The sequence below is a fragment of the Bubalus bubalis genome, chromosome 17 (genome assembly GCF_019923935.1).
Source record: "Bubalus bubalis isolate 160015118507 breed Murrah chromosome 17, NDDB_SH_1, whole genome shotgun sequence".
Taxonomy (NCBI): domain Eukaryota; kingdom Metazoa; phylum Chordata; class Mammalia; order Artiodactyla; family Bovidae; genus Bubalus; species Bubalus bubalis.
Window position 1 is genome coordinate 20,598,671 of NC_059173.1, and position 18,333 is coordinate 20,617,003.

The 18,333-nt window shown below is 46.8% G+C and overlaps 1 protein-coding gene across 1 annotated transcript; it reads left to right on the forward strand.

Annotated features, from left to right (window-relative positions):
* The first annotated feature begins 185 nt into the window (after positions 1-185).
* On the forward strand, positions 186-18,281 carry DDX55 (DEAD-box helicase 55). The gene is made up of 14 exons (XM_006041402.4): positions 186-536; positions 3,853-3,903; positions 3,995-4,081; positions 5,472-5,563; positions 5,644-5,706; positions 8,200-8,349; positions 8,895-9,084; positions 11,827-11,909; positions 13,117-13,248; positions 14,107-14,199; positions 15,153-15,267; positions 15,725-15,893; positions 16,838-17,133; positions 17,529-18,281. Exons 1-14 carry the CDS (start codon positions 429-431, stop codon positions 17,703-17,705), a joined length of 1,806 nt encoding a protein of 601 aa, XP_006041464.3. The 5' UTR covers positions 186-428; the 3' UTR covers positions 17,706-18,281.
* Positions 18,282-18,333: the final 52 nt, after the last annotated feature.

Below are 18,333 nucleotides of genomic sequence, written 5' to 3' on the forward strand. Positions count from 1 at the left end.
GCAGTGGATCCGCACCATCAGTCTATTTTGCATATCCAGGGCTCCGGGATTGGGGTACATTTCTGTCCACTCCCTCCGGACCTACTGTTGTTTGACCAGGACGCGGTGTTGTGCTGCCATCTGCCTCCGACCGGCGGGGAGAGTGTGAGAGCCGGGGCAAAATCCCTCCCGCCCAAATGCCTGCTCGGTGTGAAAGGCGCCCGGAGCCTAGGTGGTTGCACTGGAAGAATGGCACTACTCCAGCCGGGTTCCCGCCGCCCGCTTTTATTCGCCAGAAGTCCGCTTTCCACTCTTCTGTTGCAAAGGCGCCTTTCCCGCCTTCCGGATCTTTGCGAAGGGAGTGCGGTTTCCGGGCGGCTGGCTTGGCGACCGGAAGCGGAAGTGCTCCCGGGAGGCGTCCAGGTAGTAGCTCGGTGGCTGAGTGCACCATGGAGCACGTGACGGAGGGTTCCTGGGAGTCGCTACCGGTGCCGCTGCATCCGCAAGTGCTGAGTGTCTTGAGGGAGCTCGGTTTTCCGTACATGACACCGGTGCAGGTACTCGGCATAGGCCCCGGGGGAGGAGGGCTCTCGGTGCGAAGGGGGCAGGTTGGGAAAGGGAGACTCAGAGCTGGGACTTTTTTGTCATGTCGTCTTTCTTCTTCCCCGACTTGGGTGATGCCTAGCTGGTTAATGATCGCCAGGCAGAGGCGGCAGGCGGCAGCGCGCCTGTACTAGGGTTTTCATAACACTGCTCCTCCATCCGCTCTTAGGTGCTGAGACTTAAGTGCCTGGCTCGAATCCTGCTTCTAAGTACCTGGTTCGTATCCTGGCCCTGGCCTCTGTAGATCTGTGAGACCTTGAGCAAATGACTTAACCTCTCTGTGCTTCATTTCCTTTCCGTGTGAAATGACGAAAATAGTATTACCTAAGAGTTGTTGTGAGGATTACCTAAGACAATGTTACGGACACTCAGTAAATGTAACCTGTTGTCTTGTTTTGTGGGCCAAGTGAAGTGTCTTGGTCCAGCTCACTCATTTATTCAGCAATTTCTCCAGGACAAACTGTGTATCAGGTACTCTTTTAGGCTCTGGGGATTTTGCAGTGTTGGTCCTCACTCATGGCCCTTGCTTTTTAATGCAGAAGAGAGAGAAGGGAGTAAAGAAATAAGGTAATTTCAGCTGGTGATCAGTGTTGTGGAGGAGACAGTGACAAGAAAGTACAGGGCAGAAGGTAAGATAGAGAAGGCCTCTTGGAGGAGGTGTCATTAAGCTGATACCTGAATGAGAAGGAGCCAGCCAAGGGATGACTGGAGGCAGGATATTCTAGCAAAGAGAAATGCCAGTACAAGTGGAATGAGCTTGGAGGAACAGAAAGAAGGCCTTTGTGGCTGGGGCATCATGCGTAGTGTAAGAGATGAGCAAATCGAGGGCTGACCATGTAGGGTCTTACTTGTGGGATCTTGTATTTTATTTGGAATGTAGTGAGAAGCCGTCTTACATGGGAGGCTGCAGGAAGAGAAGGGCTGTGACTGCTGTGTAGAGAGTGGACTTTAGGGGAGTAAGAGAACAAGCGAGGCCATCCACTGGGAGGCCGTTGTCAAGTTAGAGGTGATGGTGGCTTGGAGTAGAGAGGAAGTTGTGGATATTGAAGAGTCGCTTTTGAGATAGCTTTAGGGTTGCTGAGGGACCAGATGTGGGGGTCAGGGAAGAGGAATCTAGAGGGACCCTGAGGTTTCTGTCTTTAGTGACTGGGTGATTGGTGGTATCGTTTACTAAGGTGAGGAAAGCTGGCAGGGGTAACAGTCTTCAAAGGAAAAATCTAGAGTCCTGTTTTGAAATGTGGAGGTGTGCATAGGCTCCTCAGGAAAGGTGTGGAGGAAGCAGGCAGTGCTGTGTGTCATGCCTTGGGACTGTTGGGCGGAGAGGACCCAGTATTTGCCATGGAGTCCCTGGTCTAAGTGCTGTCCACTATGGTAGCCACTCACATATGACTATTAAGAACACTTGAAACATGGTGAGTCCAATTGAGATGCACTCTAAATATAAAAATCTATAATGGATTTTGAGGACTTAGCATGAAAAACAAATGAAAAATATCTCATTCGTTTAAAAAATATCACTTACACATCAAGCCGAAAATATTTTGGATGCTGCTGCTACTGCTGCTGCTAAGTCACTTCAGTCGTGTCCGACTCTGTGTGACCCCATAGACGGCAGCCCACCAGGCTCCCCCGTCCCTGGGATTCTCCAGGCAAAAACACCGGAGTGGGTTGCCATTTCCTTCTCCAATGCATGAAAGTGAAGTCGCTCAGTTGTGTCCGACCCTCAGCGACCCCATGGACTGCAGCCTTCCAGGCTCCTCCATCCATGGGATTTTCCAGGCAAGAGTACTGGAGTGGGGTGCCATTGCCTTCTCCGATTTTGGATGATATTAGGTTAAATAAAATATAAATAAAAATTCATTTTGTCTATTTTTGCTTAAAAAAATATATATATATATATATTTATTCATTTGGCTGCATCAGGTCTTAGTTGCATTATGCAGGATCCTTCATTGTGGGCACAGACTCTCTAGTTGTGGCGCACAGGCTCCAGACTGTGTGGGCTTCAGTAGCTGTGGTGTGCAGGCTTAGTTGCTCCACAGCATGTGGAATCTTAGTTCCCTGACCAGGAATCAAACCCAGACCCCTGCACTGTAAGGCGAATTCTTAGCCACTGGACCAGAGGGGAGTCCCTCTTTTTACTTTTCTTAATGTGGCTACTAGATGAGTATGTGGCTCACATTATATTTCTTTTTTTTTTTTAAGTATAACTGATTTACAGTGTTGTGTCAATCTCTGCTATATAGCAAAGTGACTCGGTTTTATACATTGATACATTCTTTTTTAAACATTCTTTTCCATTATGTTTTATCCCAGGAGATTGGATATCGTTCCCTGTGCCATACAGTAGGACCTTGTTGTTTCTCCGTTTCTAAATGTGATAGGTTGCACCTATCAATCCCAAATTCCCAGTCCGTCCCCTCCCTCCCCCACTCTTGCTTGGCAACCACAAGTCTGATCTCTTCCCGTATTTATTTCTGTTGGGCAGCAGTGGTCCATAGCAGAGTTCTCAGTCTCTGCGCTCTTGATACTTTGGACTGGATAATTCTTTGTTATATGAAATGGCCCTGGGTATTATGGGCTGTTTAACAGCATCTCTGGGCTCTACTTACTGGGTGCTAGAAACAAACCACCTCCTGCTTCCCCTGCCCCGTTCTGACTACTTACAACATCTCCAGTTATCTTACAATAACTGCCACATGTTCCCTGAGACTTACTTGTGCCGACGCAGTTAGGAAAGTCCTGCATGTGCTGCGATGGGTGAGCTCAGGCTCTGAGGACCAGGAGTGGAATCCTGGGCGGTGGGCAGGGGGAAACTTTGAAGCCAAGATCTGAGTCTGCTTCAGGTTCAGCTGCTCGTTGCTGCAATCAAAGGGCTAGGTCCCTGGTAAACGTGCGGGTTCTCGGTGGTGTTTATAATGAAAGAGCCCATTTGAGTCGTTATTTTGTGCTATGAGGACAGGAAGGAACCTTAAAACCACTGTCTTTAGCCCCTTCCTGGTCTAGAAAGGAAGAGTAGGCGAGGCAGGGCTAGAACTCAGGACTCCCAATTCCCAGCTCGACTCGCTTCCCCCTCATGCCATCTGCGTAGACACCACGCCATGTTACCTGTGACCTGACCACACTGAGGTCCCTGGTGGTGACTGATCAGAATCCACTTTGCGGTGGGATCCAGTGTGACTAAGGCCAGTGCTGTGTTCCTTGGGCTTTGGGCCTCGTCTGTGGTGTCACGGCATCCCATAACTGGTAATTTGCTGTCTCTCTTTTCAGTCCGCAACTATCCCTCTGTTCATGAAAAACAAAGACGTTGCTGCAGAAGCGGTGAGTACGTTATGGCAGTGCAGCCTGTCCTCCCGTTTGCCCTCCAGGACGAACTTGGAGGAAAAGCAAACCACAGCTTCCTCCCTTTCAGGTCACAGGTAGTGGCAAAACCCTCGCTTTCGTCATCCCCATCGTGGAAATTCTCCTGAGGAGGGAAGAGAAGTTAAAGAAGAGTCAGGTGAGGAGACCAAGCGCTGTATTTTCCCCTAGTCATCAGAGAGTTCACAGTTGAGGAAAAAGCTAGTCAAAAGCTTGAAAAAAGAAGAAAAGTACAGTGTGTCCTAATGACTTGCAGATTCTGTGTTTTTGAATTTGGCTGCTCCTTAGCACGTATCTGTAGCTCCCCAGGCAGCAGTCACCATGCTTTCGTGCTCGTGCGTGGCCTTGCCTGGGGCAGCAACACTGATGGCATGTTCCCAGCTGAGCCTGAAGACGGTGACTCTGCCTTCTCGTTCCTGCTCAGACTGGAAACACGGGTCCTTTTCCTGGTCTACGTACTGCTGTGATGTCTTTTCGTGTGTGTGTATGTGGTGATTTCACTGCTTAAAATGACCCCCAAACGTAGTGCTGAAGCACTGCTGAGCATTCCTGAGCGCAAGGAGGCTGTGATGAACCTTACGGAGAAAATACATGTTACATAAGCATCATTCAGGCATGCATGATAGTGCTGTGGCTTTGAGGTCAACGTTAATGAATCAACAGTGTATATTCAATGAAATACCTTTATTTAATTGAAGTATACTTGACTTACAAAGTAAGGTGTCTTTAAACAGACATGTGTGTAAAACAAGCTTAGGTACTGTTAGGTTGACAAAAACATGACCAGAGGCTCGCAGGAACCTAATCCCACTTCCCGGGGAGCCATGGTCCAATATTTGTTACCATGGTGTCTGGCTGCTTTGTAGAGAACTGACTCTAATTCAGTCTACAACTGACCCTTGAACAACGGGTTTGAGTGGTATGGGTCCACTTAAGCGCAGGTTTTATCAGCAGTGAATAACTGTAGGTCTCTGCCAACTGGTAGTTTAATCCCTCCATGTGGAATGGGGTTACAGAGGAATCAAACCAGTTATACCCTGTTACATGGAGACCCGACTTTAAATTACAGGTGGATTTTCAACTGTGCTTCCCAGGTGACAGTGGTAAAGGATCTGCCTGCCAATGTAGAAGATGCAGGATGTTCAGGTTCAGTCCTGGGGTCAGGAAGATCCCCTGGAGGAGGAAATGGCAACCCACTCCAGTATTCTTGCCTGGAAAATCCGATGGACCGAAGAGCCTGATGGGCTCCTGTCCATGGGGTCACAAAAGAGTTGGACACGACTGAACACAAGTACTTTTTCGACTGTGCAGAGGGTTGGTTCCCCTAACCACCCCCCCTCCCCCCGACCCCCATCATTCAAGATTCAACTCTAGTTGATTCGCACCATGGCCACGCACTGCTGGAAAAGGCCAGGAAGTACTGTTTCTCTGGAAACCTTCCTCCGTGAGGTGGAGGGTGCCGGTTGTGGAGTTTCAGCTCTGTAAGCTGCAGGCTCTGCTAATCGTGTCCCTTCCTGCCACGTGGTTAGGTGGGCGCCATAATCATCACACCCACACGAGAGCTGGCTGTTCAGATAGAGGAGGTCCTGTCTCATTTCACGAAGCCCTTCCCACAGTTTAGGTAAGTTGGGGGCAGAGTCCCAAACTTTCAGCCATGGGCTGCAGTTCCTCCTGACCTCAGAGACCCTTCTCTTGTTTCAGCCAGATTCTCTGGATTGGAGGCAGGAATCCTGGAGAAGATGTCGCCAGATTTAAGGAGCTTGGGTGAGTTGCCTTGCTGCTTTGCTTGCTCTTGACATTGAACTTGATGCACGATCAAGACCTAACTGGAAATGCCCCCTTCAGTCACCCCCCCCCCATAAAAAGTTTTTTATTCCTGTCAACCTCCCATTTTGCTCACTGGTTAATGGTCTTGTCTCTCCCGAGGTGGTCCCTGACCTCGCCTTGAACCCCAGATAATCCACTTGTCTCCCTGGCATCTGACTGGCATCTCACAGCTTTTGCAGAAACCTCTAAAACAAGAGCTTGGAATTTTCATCCCTAGACTTGTACCTCATGTGGAGTTTCCTATTCACCTTTCCCCTGTATGCCTCTCCTGAGGTCAGGGAGTCAGCCTTGACTCCTCACCGTCCCCACATCCCCCCTCTCAGTTAACCGTCACCAGATCCTTGGCCTTTTCTCTCTGAAGCACATCTCTTAACTGGTCAACTTTTCCATCACCACCTCTTCTGCTTGTTTCGCCCCTGAACTCTAGGAACGGCTCTTTCTTTCTCTCCTGTGTGTTTCTTTACCTTTTAAAAAAATTAATTTGTTTATTATTTATTTTTGGCTGCTTGGGATCTTAGTTGCAGCACACAGGCTCTCTAGTTGTGGTTCAAGGGCTCAGTTGTCCCGCTGGCATGTGGGATCTTAGTACCCCAACCAGGAATCGAACCCATGTTCCCTGGATTGCACGGTGGATTCTTAACCAAGGACCCCCAGGGAAGTCCCTCTGTTCTGTGTCTCTGCTGTTAGCCCCTGGTTATCCACTCCACGTAGCTACCAGAGTGCCAGCCAGGTCGTGTCCCTCACTGAAAGCGCTTCAGTGGCCCCTGCTGGCCCTTAGGATGGTCCTGATGTTGGTGTTGGCACCCTGTGCTGCCGTGCTCTCCCAGTCTGCCCTGCTTGAGCTGGCTTTCTCCCAGGTATTGTACGTGCCTGGCTCCTTTGCATCCCCAGGCAGCTCATGAAAGTCAGGGTGGTGTTAGTCTCGCAGCATTTTACCTTCAGGGCCTAACAAGGAGCGGAGCATACAGCAGGTGTTTACTAAACATTTGGAATAAATGTTTGAATACACGATGGCAATCAGCCTGTGGCATTGTATTGGCCCACTATGACTAATAGTTTGTAATGAGCAGTGATAGATTTTGTGCCCAGATTGTCAGTGAATTTTTGATAAAGAAAACTCCTTTTCTTGAGCGCTCGCTGTGTCCAGCTACAATGGGAGATGCTTTGCAGTGGCGGGGAACAGACTCGAGTTCCTACAGGGGTCGGAGGAAAATACAAACATCTGAAGTGGGGCTGGGTGGGGATTGGGAGAAACTGGCTAGTTTATGCCCGAATACTCATCTCCAGCTGACATGTTGCTGCAGGACTCTGTATTGCCAGGTTTTTAATTTTTTGTAGTCCAGATTTTTTTTTAACTTTTGCATGTAATTCACATTAAAAAAATAATAATAACTTCCCTGCAGGGACCCAGTCAGTGGGGAGGCCGCATTTGGCCTTAAGTCTGCCAGTTTGTGATCTTTACATAAAATTGTCTCTAGTTCTGTTGACATTCACATTTTATAGGTGAGTGACCTGGGGCCTAAAACAGTCGAATAAAGCCAGGGTCCTTTCAGTAAAGGCCCGGATAGTAATTATTTTAGCTTCGTCAATCACACAGTCGGGGTCATTACAGCTCCCTCTGCTGTTAAGTGTGTGAAAGCCTCCAGAGGCAACCCATGAATGAAGGAGGATGCAGAGTCACAGAAACAGTGGAGGCCAGATTTGGCCGAATGGTGTTTGCTGAGCCCTGCCCTCAATCTCCGGAGAAGGCAATGGCACCCCACTCCAGTACTCTTGCCTGGAAAACCCCACGGATGGAGGAGCCTGGTAGGCTGCAGTCCATGGGGTCGCTAAGAGTCAGACATGACTGAGTGACTTCACTTTCACTTTTCACTTTCATGCATTGGAGAAGGAAATGGCAACCCACTCCAGTGTTCTTGCCTGGAGAGTCCCAGGGACGGAGAAGCCTTGTGGGCTGCCATCTATGGGGTCGCACAGAGTCGGACACGACTGAAGCGACTTAGCAGCAGCAGCCCTCAATCTCAGCCTGGAACTCAGACCTGTCCCCTCATGGCGCAGCCTTCTCCTCCCACTCTGGTGGTCTCCCTTCTCATCTGTGGGATTTTAGATGACATTTTTGGAGGGATAGGGCTTCCCAGGTGAGGCAGTGTTAAAGAATCCACCTGCCAATGCAGGAGATGCAGGAGACTGGGGTTCGATCTCTGGGTGGGGAAGATCCCCTGGAGAAGGGAATGGCAACCCACTACATACAGTATTCTTGCCTGGGAAATCCCATGGACAGAGGAGCCTGGTGGGCTATAGTTCACGGAGTCGTAAAAGAGTGGGACATGACTGAGCCCTCATGCACAGGGGTATACAGCAATTGTGTTTGGAATCACAAAGGTCCCTGAGATTCACTGAGTGCAATAAATGTTAACTTTCTTTTCCTAGTGGGAACATCATCGTGGCAACCCCAGGCCGTCTGGAGGACATGTTCCGAAGGAAGGCTGAGGGCCTCGATCTGGCCAGCTGCGTGAGGTCCCTGGAGGTCCTGGTATTGGATGAAGCAGACAGGCTTCTGGACATGGGTTTCGAGACAAGGTACTGAAGTTTGGACTTAATGTGACACAGGGTGGAAAGGACCCCAAGGTGGAATTCCTTTATCACTTCGTGACTATATCTGTTAGCTGCACTGGAATTTCATCAGGTTGTTTGATCCATCAAATTCTCCCACACTAAATTTCAGTTGTTCTTTGATGCATTTTCCTTCATGGCTCTTTAAAAGTTTTTGTGTGTTTTAAAGAATTAAATAGCTTTATTGGGATCCAATTCATGTTACACAGTTTGCTCAATTAAATAGTGTGCAGCTCAATAGTTTTTAGTCTCAAAAAGTTTTGTTTTAATTTCACTCTTTTAATTGTCCCCTCATTATAAGAGTTCACTTATATGTTTATATTGAAGAAACGTTGGGAAAATAAGAGTATAAAAAAGAAATAAAGATCACCCATAATCTCATCTCCCATTAATAGCTACTGTAAATATTCTTATGGTTTCCAGTCTTCTAAAATACCTGTTTAGTATAATAAAACACCCTTTGTTCCTTATGCTGACAAGTAAGGGGTTAAGATGAGCCCTTCTGTTTTTAGCATAAACACCATCCTGGAGTTCTTGCCGAAGCAGAGGAGAACGGGCCTTTTCTCGGCCACTCAGACCCAGGAGGTGGAGAACCTGGTGAGAGCTGGCCTGCGGAACCCCGTGCGCATCTCGGTGAAGGAGAAGGGCGTGGCGGCCAGCAGCACCCAGAAGACCCCTTCCCGCCTGGAGAACCACTACATGGTGAGCGCTGGGTGTCCGCACCGACCCCTGCCGGCCAGTGACGACGAGGGCTGCGGTTCACAGTGTTGTTTACTTGAGACTGAAATTTGCCAACAATGTTTCTGAAGTGTTCTCACAAAAAACTGAAAAGATGAAGTGAAGTGATAGGTGTATTAACTTGATTATGACAGTCATTTCACTGTGTATGTATATTAAGTCATCACATCGTACACCTTAAACATATATTACTACATGTATGTATTTTTACTATATAAATGTGCTTAAATATATACAATTTTTATTTGCCAATTGTACCTCAGTAAAGCTGGAAAAAAGTAAAACCAGTATTGTTAGTCAAAGCAGTTTACTGAAAAAAATTACCAATTTTTTTGACTCATACTATTTTCAATAAGCTTAGTTCCATTTTTCCTTTGAAATGATCAGCTATAAGAATTGTTTGAACAGCTTATTAGATTTTCAAGTAAGTAAGTTTTTACTTATTTGAAAAATGATTTTCAAGTACTTTTTTCTTAACTTTCACTGTCTGTATGTTTTACAATATGATACACCATGTTCCCACTAATATGTTAACTCTTAGCAGTTAAAACAAAAAGCAAGCAAAAATTAATAATGATGAGTGCTCTATGGATTAGCTTTCAGTTTTCTAGGTAACTAAGTCTGTAAAATGATACCCTGAGGCACATTTGGAAGTGCAGCACTTGGGGCAGGGCTGGGATACGTGGTGTATGTGATGATACTTGTCATTCAGCAAGTAAATGAATAAGTAAGTTAACATGGGCATAACTGTGTTTTAAGCATACTCTCCAGGGATGGTGTCCTTGGGCCTCCTACCCCCAAGTGATCAAACTTTTTGACATGTGCATGGCGTGTGCTGGGTACAGGCGTGGGACACTGGGTTCCCGGCCCATCAGTATGAGCCTGAGTTAGAGAAGGGCACAGCCCGAGGAGCAGCTCAAACACAAAACCTAATGATAGATTCTGAAGGAGCCTTTTTGGGTGACTGTTCTGCTCTGGAACCTAAATGTTTGGTGTGTTCATTTTGCAGCTGGGAGTTGCTCAGTTTAGCTTCCCTGGTGGCTCAGATGGTAAAGCATCTGCCTGCAATATGGGAGACCCAGGTTTAATCCCTGGGTTGGGAAGATCCCCTGGAGAAGGAAATGGCAACCCACTCCAGTACTCTTGCCTGGAAAATCTCATGGACGGAGGAGCCCAGCAGCTACAGTCCATGGGGTCGCAAAGAGTCAGACACGACTGAGCAACTTCACTTTCACTTTCTTTCAATTTGCAGCAGTAAATCCTAGCTGCTGCTGCCCTTCCTCACCAGGCAGCGGGAGGGCTTTTCGGAATGTGATTGTTAGTAGTGAGTCCCCTCCTTCTGTCCTCTCTGGTCACTGGCTCAAGCCAGGAGGCATCTAGAGAGGATGGTCAGCCAGGGTGGCCAGGCCAGTGTCCCTGCTTGACAGGGCACATCTATATTGTCAGCCAGGGAACAGGGTTTTTCTTTTGGCCGAGAGGGGCTCCCTAGCTCCTGAGCACGGTGACGTGTTTGCAGAGAAAGTGGGCCATTGCCAAACCAGTGTCCCTAGAGCTGGGGACTGTAAGGGCGATGAGGTTGCTGTTCTTTGTGTCAGTTCTTGGAGGGTCTGGGGGTAGGGGGGTCAAGGCAGAAGAGCTTGCAAATCAGAAAACTGCCTCTGGTGCAGCTGTCGGGAGGATGTTTTTGAAATCAGACTGGGGGTGTTATACTTGGTGCTGCTGTTTCCGCTTGCGGCCAGGCTGGTAAAGTTGGGCAGCCGGCTCTTCCTAGGGGAGAGAGGAGGCCATGGACGGTGAGGTGGTTAAGAGCAGGGGTGCAAGGGCAAGGCCGCCCAGGCGTGCAGCTCGGTTTTGTCCCTTCCTAACCGAACCAGGTGGACTTACAGTTCATCACCAGTGAAATGGGGGCTCGGGGAGCACCCACTTCATAGGGTTGCTGTGAGGGTTGGTGTATTAAAACACATGAAGGTTTTAGGCCAGTGCTTAGTACGTAGTACGTACTAATAGTTTAGCTTTGGAACCCACTGTGGCTGCTGTTGCATTCTGCTCTTTTGCATTCATTTAAGCAACTGCATTTAGAAATGTCTGAGTGTGTGAGAAAGAAATTCCAAATTGAGGATTTGGTTTTAGTATTAATAAAAATAGGGGGAATGCATTCAGGTGGATTTACATGTATTTAATTTGGGAGCCTGAAAGGAGCTCCAGTCTGTCTCCATGGAGGTCTGTGAAGTAATTCTGTGCAGTCCATTCTGGAAATCTTTGTAAACCTCAGAGCAGTGATTTCTGAACATGGCCATGCCTCAGAATCTCACGGGTGCTGTTAAATAATACTGACCCTTGGGTCCAATTCCAGAGCTGTGATCTGTGGTCTTTAGGCTGTATCTGAGGACCTGTATTGTAAAGCCCTCCCCTGGGGGTGGTGTTACAGCCAGCATGGTGCTGCTGGCATGTTGGGGTTTGGGAGGTACTTACTGCACTGAGTGACTCGCTGTCCTCAGTTACATGACTATGTGATTTAACATGTGGCAGCAGCAGGGGCTGATGTTAATTCTGAGCTCAGTGGACTGAGTAACATCCTGGTGAAAGTCTTCCTCTTCATGGAGGCAGTTAGCGTCCTTAAAATTTAAGGCCCAAACTGAAAATAGTTGTGGGGTTGTTTTTATTGTTAGCAAATTGTCTTGATTGGTTTTCCTTTTTATTTTGCAGGTCTGTAAGGCAGATGAGAAATTTAATCAGCTGGTACATTTTCTTCGAAATCATAAGCAGGAGAAACATCTGGTCTTCTTCAGGTAATCCTTCTAGGGTTCAACTACACCTGGAATGTGCATGAGCGTGCAGCCTTCAGTTTTGGAATTCCTTTTAGGTTGGTCCTCTGTTAGAAGTGTGTTTAACTGCAAGTGACTGAAAACCCAACTTCTGCAGCTCAAGCAGGAGGGGTTGATTTTTCTCCTGTAAAAAGAAGTCCAGAGGTAGGCAGTTCCTAACATTGGTTTCTGTCTCAGCAACGTCAAGGCCAGTATTTCTGTGAGTGTCTTGGCCTTTCCTTCCTGTAGGTCAGCTCTAGTTTTGAGATGACCACTGTGACACCCCGTCACATCTGCACTGGAAGCAGAGAAAAGAGGAAAGGCAGGGGGAAGGGCAGTACTTGCTATATTTGACTCTTAATCAGAAAAGGAAAGGCTTTCCCAGACAACACCTGCCCCTGATCTTGGCTGACTTCTGCTTTCATTGCATGGGCCAAAGATGGGTCACCTGGCCGCCCCTCACTGTGAGAGGTGGATAATGAGTGGGCAGCTGTCCCAGCCTCTGCAGTAGCGGGAGAGGGAGGAAGTGGTTGGGATGCTGTTTAATCAGCCAGCCTAGTGTCTGCCACGCTGGGGTATGTCCTGTTGTCAGAGTGCGTGCATTCTTGGGCTGTTCTTTCCTCCATATATACCTACAGTGGTGTTCTTTGGCATACCCAAAGAATTTCATGTTTCTTTTCCACCCATCATTTCACCAATAAAATGCAGTAACTATATTGACTCATAGTTAGAAATACAACCTGGTTCTCTCTCTCTCTCACACACACACACACACACAGCTGAAACAAAGATTTCACAGGACTGTGCTTGACTAGGTGGGAGGCATTCTGATGCTTTCTTTTCTGTTCTGTTCTGATTTTTAAAAAATGCTGGTCCAGACTCACTAAATTGATTTTAGGACCCACTAGATTACTTTCAGGATCTGTGGGTTGTGGCCCTTGGTATGTAAAACTGCATCCTTATATACAATGTGACTTGTGGAAAACAGTGGGGAATCCAGCAGTGGTCACTTGGCACAGATCTTTAAAAATTTTTTATTTTGGCTGTGCTGGGTCTTTGTTGCAACACATGGCCTTTCTCTAGTTGTGGTGGGCAGGGTTCTCTTATTGTGGCGTGAGGGCTCAGTTGCCCTACGGCATGTGGAATCTTAGTTCTCTGACCAGGGATCAAAGCCCTCTGTCTTCTCTCCCAGCACCTGCGCCTGTGTGGAATACTACGGAAAGGCTCTAGAGGCCCTGGTGAAGGGTGTGAAGATAATGTGCATTCACGGAAAGATGAAATACAAGCGCAATAAGATCTTCATGGAGTTCCGCAAATTGCAGAGGTGGGTTGGCTTCCCTGGAGATGGCAGATCTCCAGCCTCTCTGCTCTTCTGCAGGTTGCTCTGCTTCTAGACCTTCTTGTGTGTTGGAACCCTCTTCCTTCTCTAACCCAGTTATCATGTCTTCTCACCCTGCCCTCTGTCCTGAGCCCATTACACTTGGCTGCACTGACTTCCTTGTCAACTTCCCTGCTCAATTGTAAGCTACATGAGAACGGGAACCTGTGTGTTATGTTCATTCTTGGATTCCCCACTATCCAGCCCAGGTCTGGCCCAGGGTTTGGTAAGCTGTTTGTTGAATGAATGGGTAGACAGAGCGGATGGGAGAAACCCATTGAAGGTTCCAGGTTGACTACACTATAGGAAAGCTGTGTCTCTGGACACTGTAATTTGACTTTGTGCATAGAAATAATACTTTTCTGTTTTTCTTGACCACCAAACATTCTGGCTATATTAAAAACAATCTTTTAGGCAAAATGATAGACTTGATAATTACACCTCAGTATGAGAGGGAAAATTTCATTTTTTTTTTTTTTTTTAATGGCTCCGAAGGATTAGACCAAATACAGTGTTTTTGGGGTTTTTTTCTTCCCCAATCAAAATATGCTAGTTAAAAAATCTTTTCATTAGTTTTCATTCATCTTTTCATTATCTCCCCATCTCTTTACAAATTTCACTGAGAACTTGTGAAGTCCTAGAGATTCTTGGGAGGAGGAAAAATCAAAATGTTATTACTATATACTTGCTTCTGTGAGATTCTGCAATCTGTTTTTACTGTCATCGTGTTCAAATTAGTAACAACTGCTTGATGGTAGGGAAATGGTGGTCTCCTTACTCAGCTGGTGTTTTCTTATTTTCTAGTGGGATTTTGGTGTGCACTGACGTGATGGCCCGAGGAATAGATATTCCTGAAGTAAACTGGGTTTTGCAGTATGATCCTCCCAGTAATGCCAGGTACAGAGAACGTTACTTGCTCTGTCTAGGAATCTAGTCTTAACGAAACAGGAATCGTGAGGAAGGTAAACATGATGGTTGTCAAAACATTATGAAATAGCAAACGTCGGGGAACTGGTGCGTTATCACCGGTAGGTCAATAGTGATGCGGTATTGTATTTTCAGATACCTTTTAAAGTTCTTGCAGAAATGCACATGAATAGAGTGTTTAAAGGAAAACAATATATATACTACATATGGAGATTTCAGTTATTCTGAGAGCAAGCATATATTTCTAGGAAATGCCTCCAAACATAGGAAAATGCCTGTAAATACAAACTCTTAGGCAATACTTGTTAATTCTGGGTGGAGTTAGGGGTAGGACTCACAAATCATTTTCTCTTTTATATTTTCACTGTTTCCCAAATTTTCTGCTGGGACCACGTCTTCCTACCTGTATCATCAGATGGGCATAAATTTATAAGTTTTATAGTTGACATTAAATGTCTAAGAGATTGCTCTCTGGTCTGCTGCTGCTGCTAAGTCGCTTCAGTTGTGTCCGACTCTGTGTGACCCCAGAGACGGCAGCCCACCTGTCCCTGGGGTTCTCTAGGCAAGAACACTGGAGTGGGTTGCCATTTCCTTCGCCAATGCATGAAAGTGAAAAGTGAAAGTAAAGTCGCTCAGTCGTGTCCGACTCTTAGCGACCCCATGGACTGCAGCCCACCAGGCTCCTCTGTACATGTGATTTTCCAGGCAGGAGTACTGGAGTGGGGTGCCACTGCCTTCTCCGTCTGGTCTGCAGTGTGTATATTTAATCGCCAGCTCTTCTCTAACTAGTAAGTGGCAGGGCTGGGATGAGCCGTGGAGTCGGGCGACTCCTGGTGTCATTTGAAGCGCATCAGCTGCGTGGCCGCAGGCCAGTGCTCTGCTGAGCCGTCAGGCAGTGACTGCCCCGCCCCATGTCGTTCCAGTGCCTTCGTGCATCGCTGTGGCCGCACAGCCCGCATCGGCCGCGGCGGCAGTGCGCTCGTCTTCCTCCTTCCCATGGAAGAGTCGTACATCAACTTCCTTGCAATTAACCAAAAAGTAAGCCGTCTTCCTTTTTTCTGTGGAAATCCCAAAGCCAGGGTAGTTGGAAAAGTTCTTTTCCAGAAAGTGGTCCAAAATGTAGATTAGGGGCTGGGCTGGTGGTGTCAGTGCGGGAACCTGTCTACAGCTTTATAAAAGGCTGTGGAGAGGCTCCGGGGTCCACTGCTGGCCCCAGCTGAGCATCATTACTCGGGAACACAGACCTGTGTTACCATATTTTCCAACCAGAAATCAGGATTGTTATGTAAAATCTGATTTTAAACTTTGCTTTAAAAAATTTAAAATACTTTCTGGACCAAGTAAAATACTTGGGTTGGATTTGGGCTTCAAAGCCTCCACTGGATAAGATTAAAATGAGTGGTTTTGCCTTTGATTTTACTGGCATTGGCTCTGATGGGGTAGCCTGGTGGGGGAGGTGGTCCCAGCCAGAAGTGACGATGTGGTCCCTGTGCAGTGCCCCCTGCAGGAGATGAAACCCCAGAAGAACACAGCCGACCTCCTTCCAAAGCTCAAGGCCATGGCCCTGGGTGACAGAGCCGTGTTTGAGAAGGGCATGAAAGCTTTTGTGTCATACGTCCAGGCTTATGCCAAGCACGAGTGCAACCTCATCTTCAGATTAAAGGGTAAGTTTGATCTGCTCACCATCTGAAACATTTGACGGTTTTTACAAGTATTACAAACATGAAGGGCTTTCCAGGTGGTGCTGGTGGTAAAGAACCTGCCTGCCAATGCTGGAGACATGAGAGACGTGGGTTGGATCCCTGGGTTGGGAAGATCCCCTGGATGAGTTAATTGCAACCTACTCCAGTTTTCTTGCCTGGAGAATCACATGGACAGAGGAGCCTGGTGGGCTACAGTCCATGGAGTTGGATACCACTTAGCAGCTGAGCACCTGTGTTGAGCACAAATATGAAACTGCTTTGTCTTAGGTCCATGTCAGGGTTAATGTTTTCCAAGCATTTATTTTTTTTATTTTTATTTTTTTCTTTTTTTGGACCTTGAGAGCTTGTTTGGAGGTTCTAGCAGGGGAGCGCAGCTACTCGTATACCCTTGACCGAACACCGGTCCTCCTCTATCGGGGATGGTCGTCTTCGACCGAGCGCGCAGCTTCGGGAGGGATGCACATGGAGCGGTGAGGGAGGAAGGGGACACCTGCCTAGCCAGCCAGATCAGCTGAATCAACCCTGGCGATCAATGGGGTGACAGATGTCGCAACCAGATCGCCCTCACATGCTCCAAGCATTTAAAAGAAAGTTTTTCTGAGACTTACCTGGCCTGGACTGAGCTTCCATTGCAGGGGGTAGGGGTTCGAGCCCTGGTCAGAGAACTAAGATCCTGCATGCTGTGTGGCATAGCCTCCCCAAAAATAAAAATAAAAGTCTTCCTTGGGTTTGACTAGGTGCTGGCTGCTGAGTATTCTTTTAGTAAAAATGTAATTATTTTAATTCTAATTAAAACGAGTTCACTAGATCACATAGAAAAAATTCCATTGCTATGAATATTCTGTTGGTTGATGCTTACAGTCCTGTTCTGGGTGTGCTAACTCTTGATGTTTTGGTTTAATCAGACCTTGATTTTGCTAGTCTTGCTCGAGGTTTTGCCCTGCTGAGGATGCCCAAGATGCCAGAGCTGAGAGGAAAGCAGTTTCCAGATTTCGTGCCTGTGGATGTCAACACAGACACCATTCCATTTAAAGACAAAATCAGAGAAAAGCAGAGGCAGAAGCAATTATTGGAGCAGCAAAGAAAAGAGAAAACAGAAAATGACGGGAGAAGAAAATTCATAAAAAATAAAGCTTGGTCAAAGCAGAAGGCCAAAAAGGAAAAGAAGAAAAAACTGACTGAAAAAAGGAAAAGGGAAGAGGTAGAGCTGGCAGTTTTTAAAATTAAATACTTAGAATTCTGAACAAATCTCACAGAAGTGTAGTGTATAGTGCCTTCTAATAGGAACTGCATAGACTCTTAGATTTTTGTTCTCTCTGGGTGGATTGGGTTGGGGAATGTGCTGTTCGTGAAAGCTGATCTAAGAGCATGTAGTTCCCGATTGATTAAGAAGTGCTGGTTTGGGGCTTCTCTGGCGGTCCAGCGGTTAGGACTCTGCCCTTTCACTGCTGAGGGGCCCAGGTTCAGTCTATGGTTGGGGAACTAGAATTTCACAAGCCTCCTAGAGTGGCCAAAAAACCCCCCAAATTTTGCTGGTTTCACTTAGAACACTGTTGCTGAGAAATTCAGTAGCTTGTTGGTCTCTTCTGCCCTCAGGGTTCTGATATGGAAGATGAAGACATGGAGGAACTTCTGAATGACACAAGGCTCTTGAAAAAGTTTAAAAAAGGCAAAATTACTGAAGAAGAATTTGAGAAGGGGCTGTTGACAAGTGGCAAAAGATCAATGAATAAAGCTGATTTGGAGATCTCAGATTTGGAAGATGACTGCTGATTCCCGCCCCTCAGGTGAAACGCACAGGAGTGCAGAACGCGGGGAGCTGGCTCCCACTTGGCAGACAGCTCGAGCTGCCTTCTATTGAACATCAGAACTTCAGCAGCTGTTGGGAGCTGTTGCAGAAATGGCAGATGTGAGGGGGTTTCACACTTGTGAGCATTTTACTAAAAACATACCAGCCTTGAAGTCTAAGAGAAGAAAACGTAAATTTACATAACTGTAAAAATAGATGTCAATATTTATTTTGATGGGTTACATGAAGAGCTCATTCTTCAGTGTTTATTTTATACTTATTAAACTTATTTAATATAAAGCTACTGAAGTAGATTTGATTTGAGAGCCTTTAACAGTTACTCAGTGTTTTCTGGCACCTGATCTCCCTTCCCTGGGTGTCTTCACCTCTGGACCCTCGTTTCTCTCTTTGATGTACTGCACTGAACACCCACACAGCCCCTAATACTGTTTTATTGGTGAGTATATGAAAAAGCAGCAGCAAGTTATTCTGGGAAAGAAAATGGTTACACCTCCTGTTGAATAAACTGTAGTTCTAATCAACTGCCTTAAGTACGTGAAGGTGGCTGCCTAGTGTCTTTATCAAGATGGACAGCACATCTAGTGTCAGAGC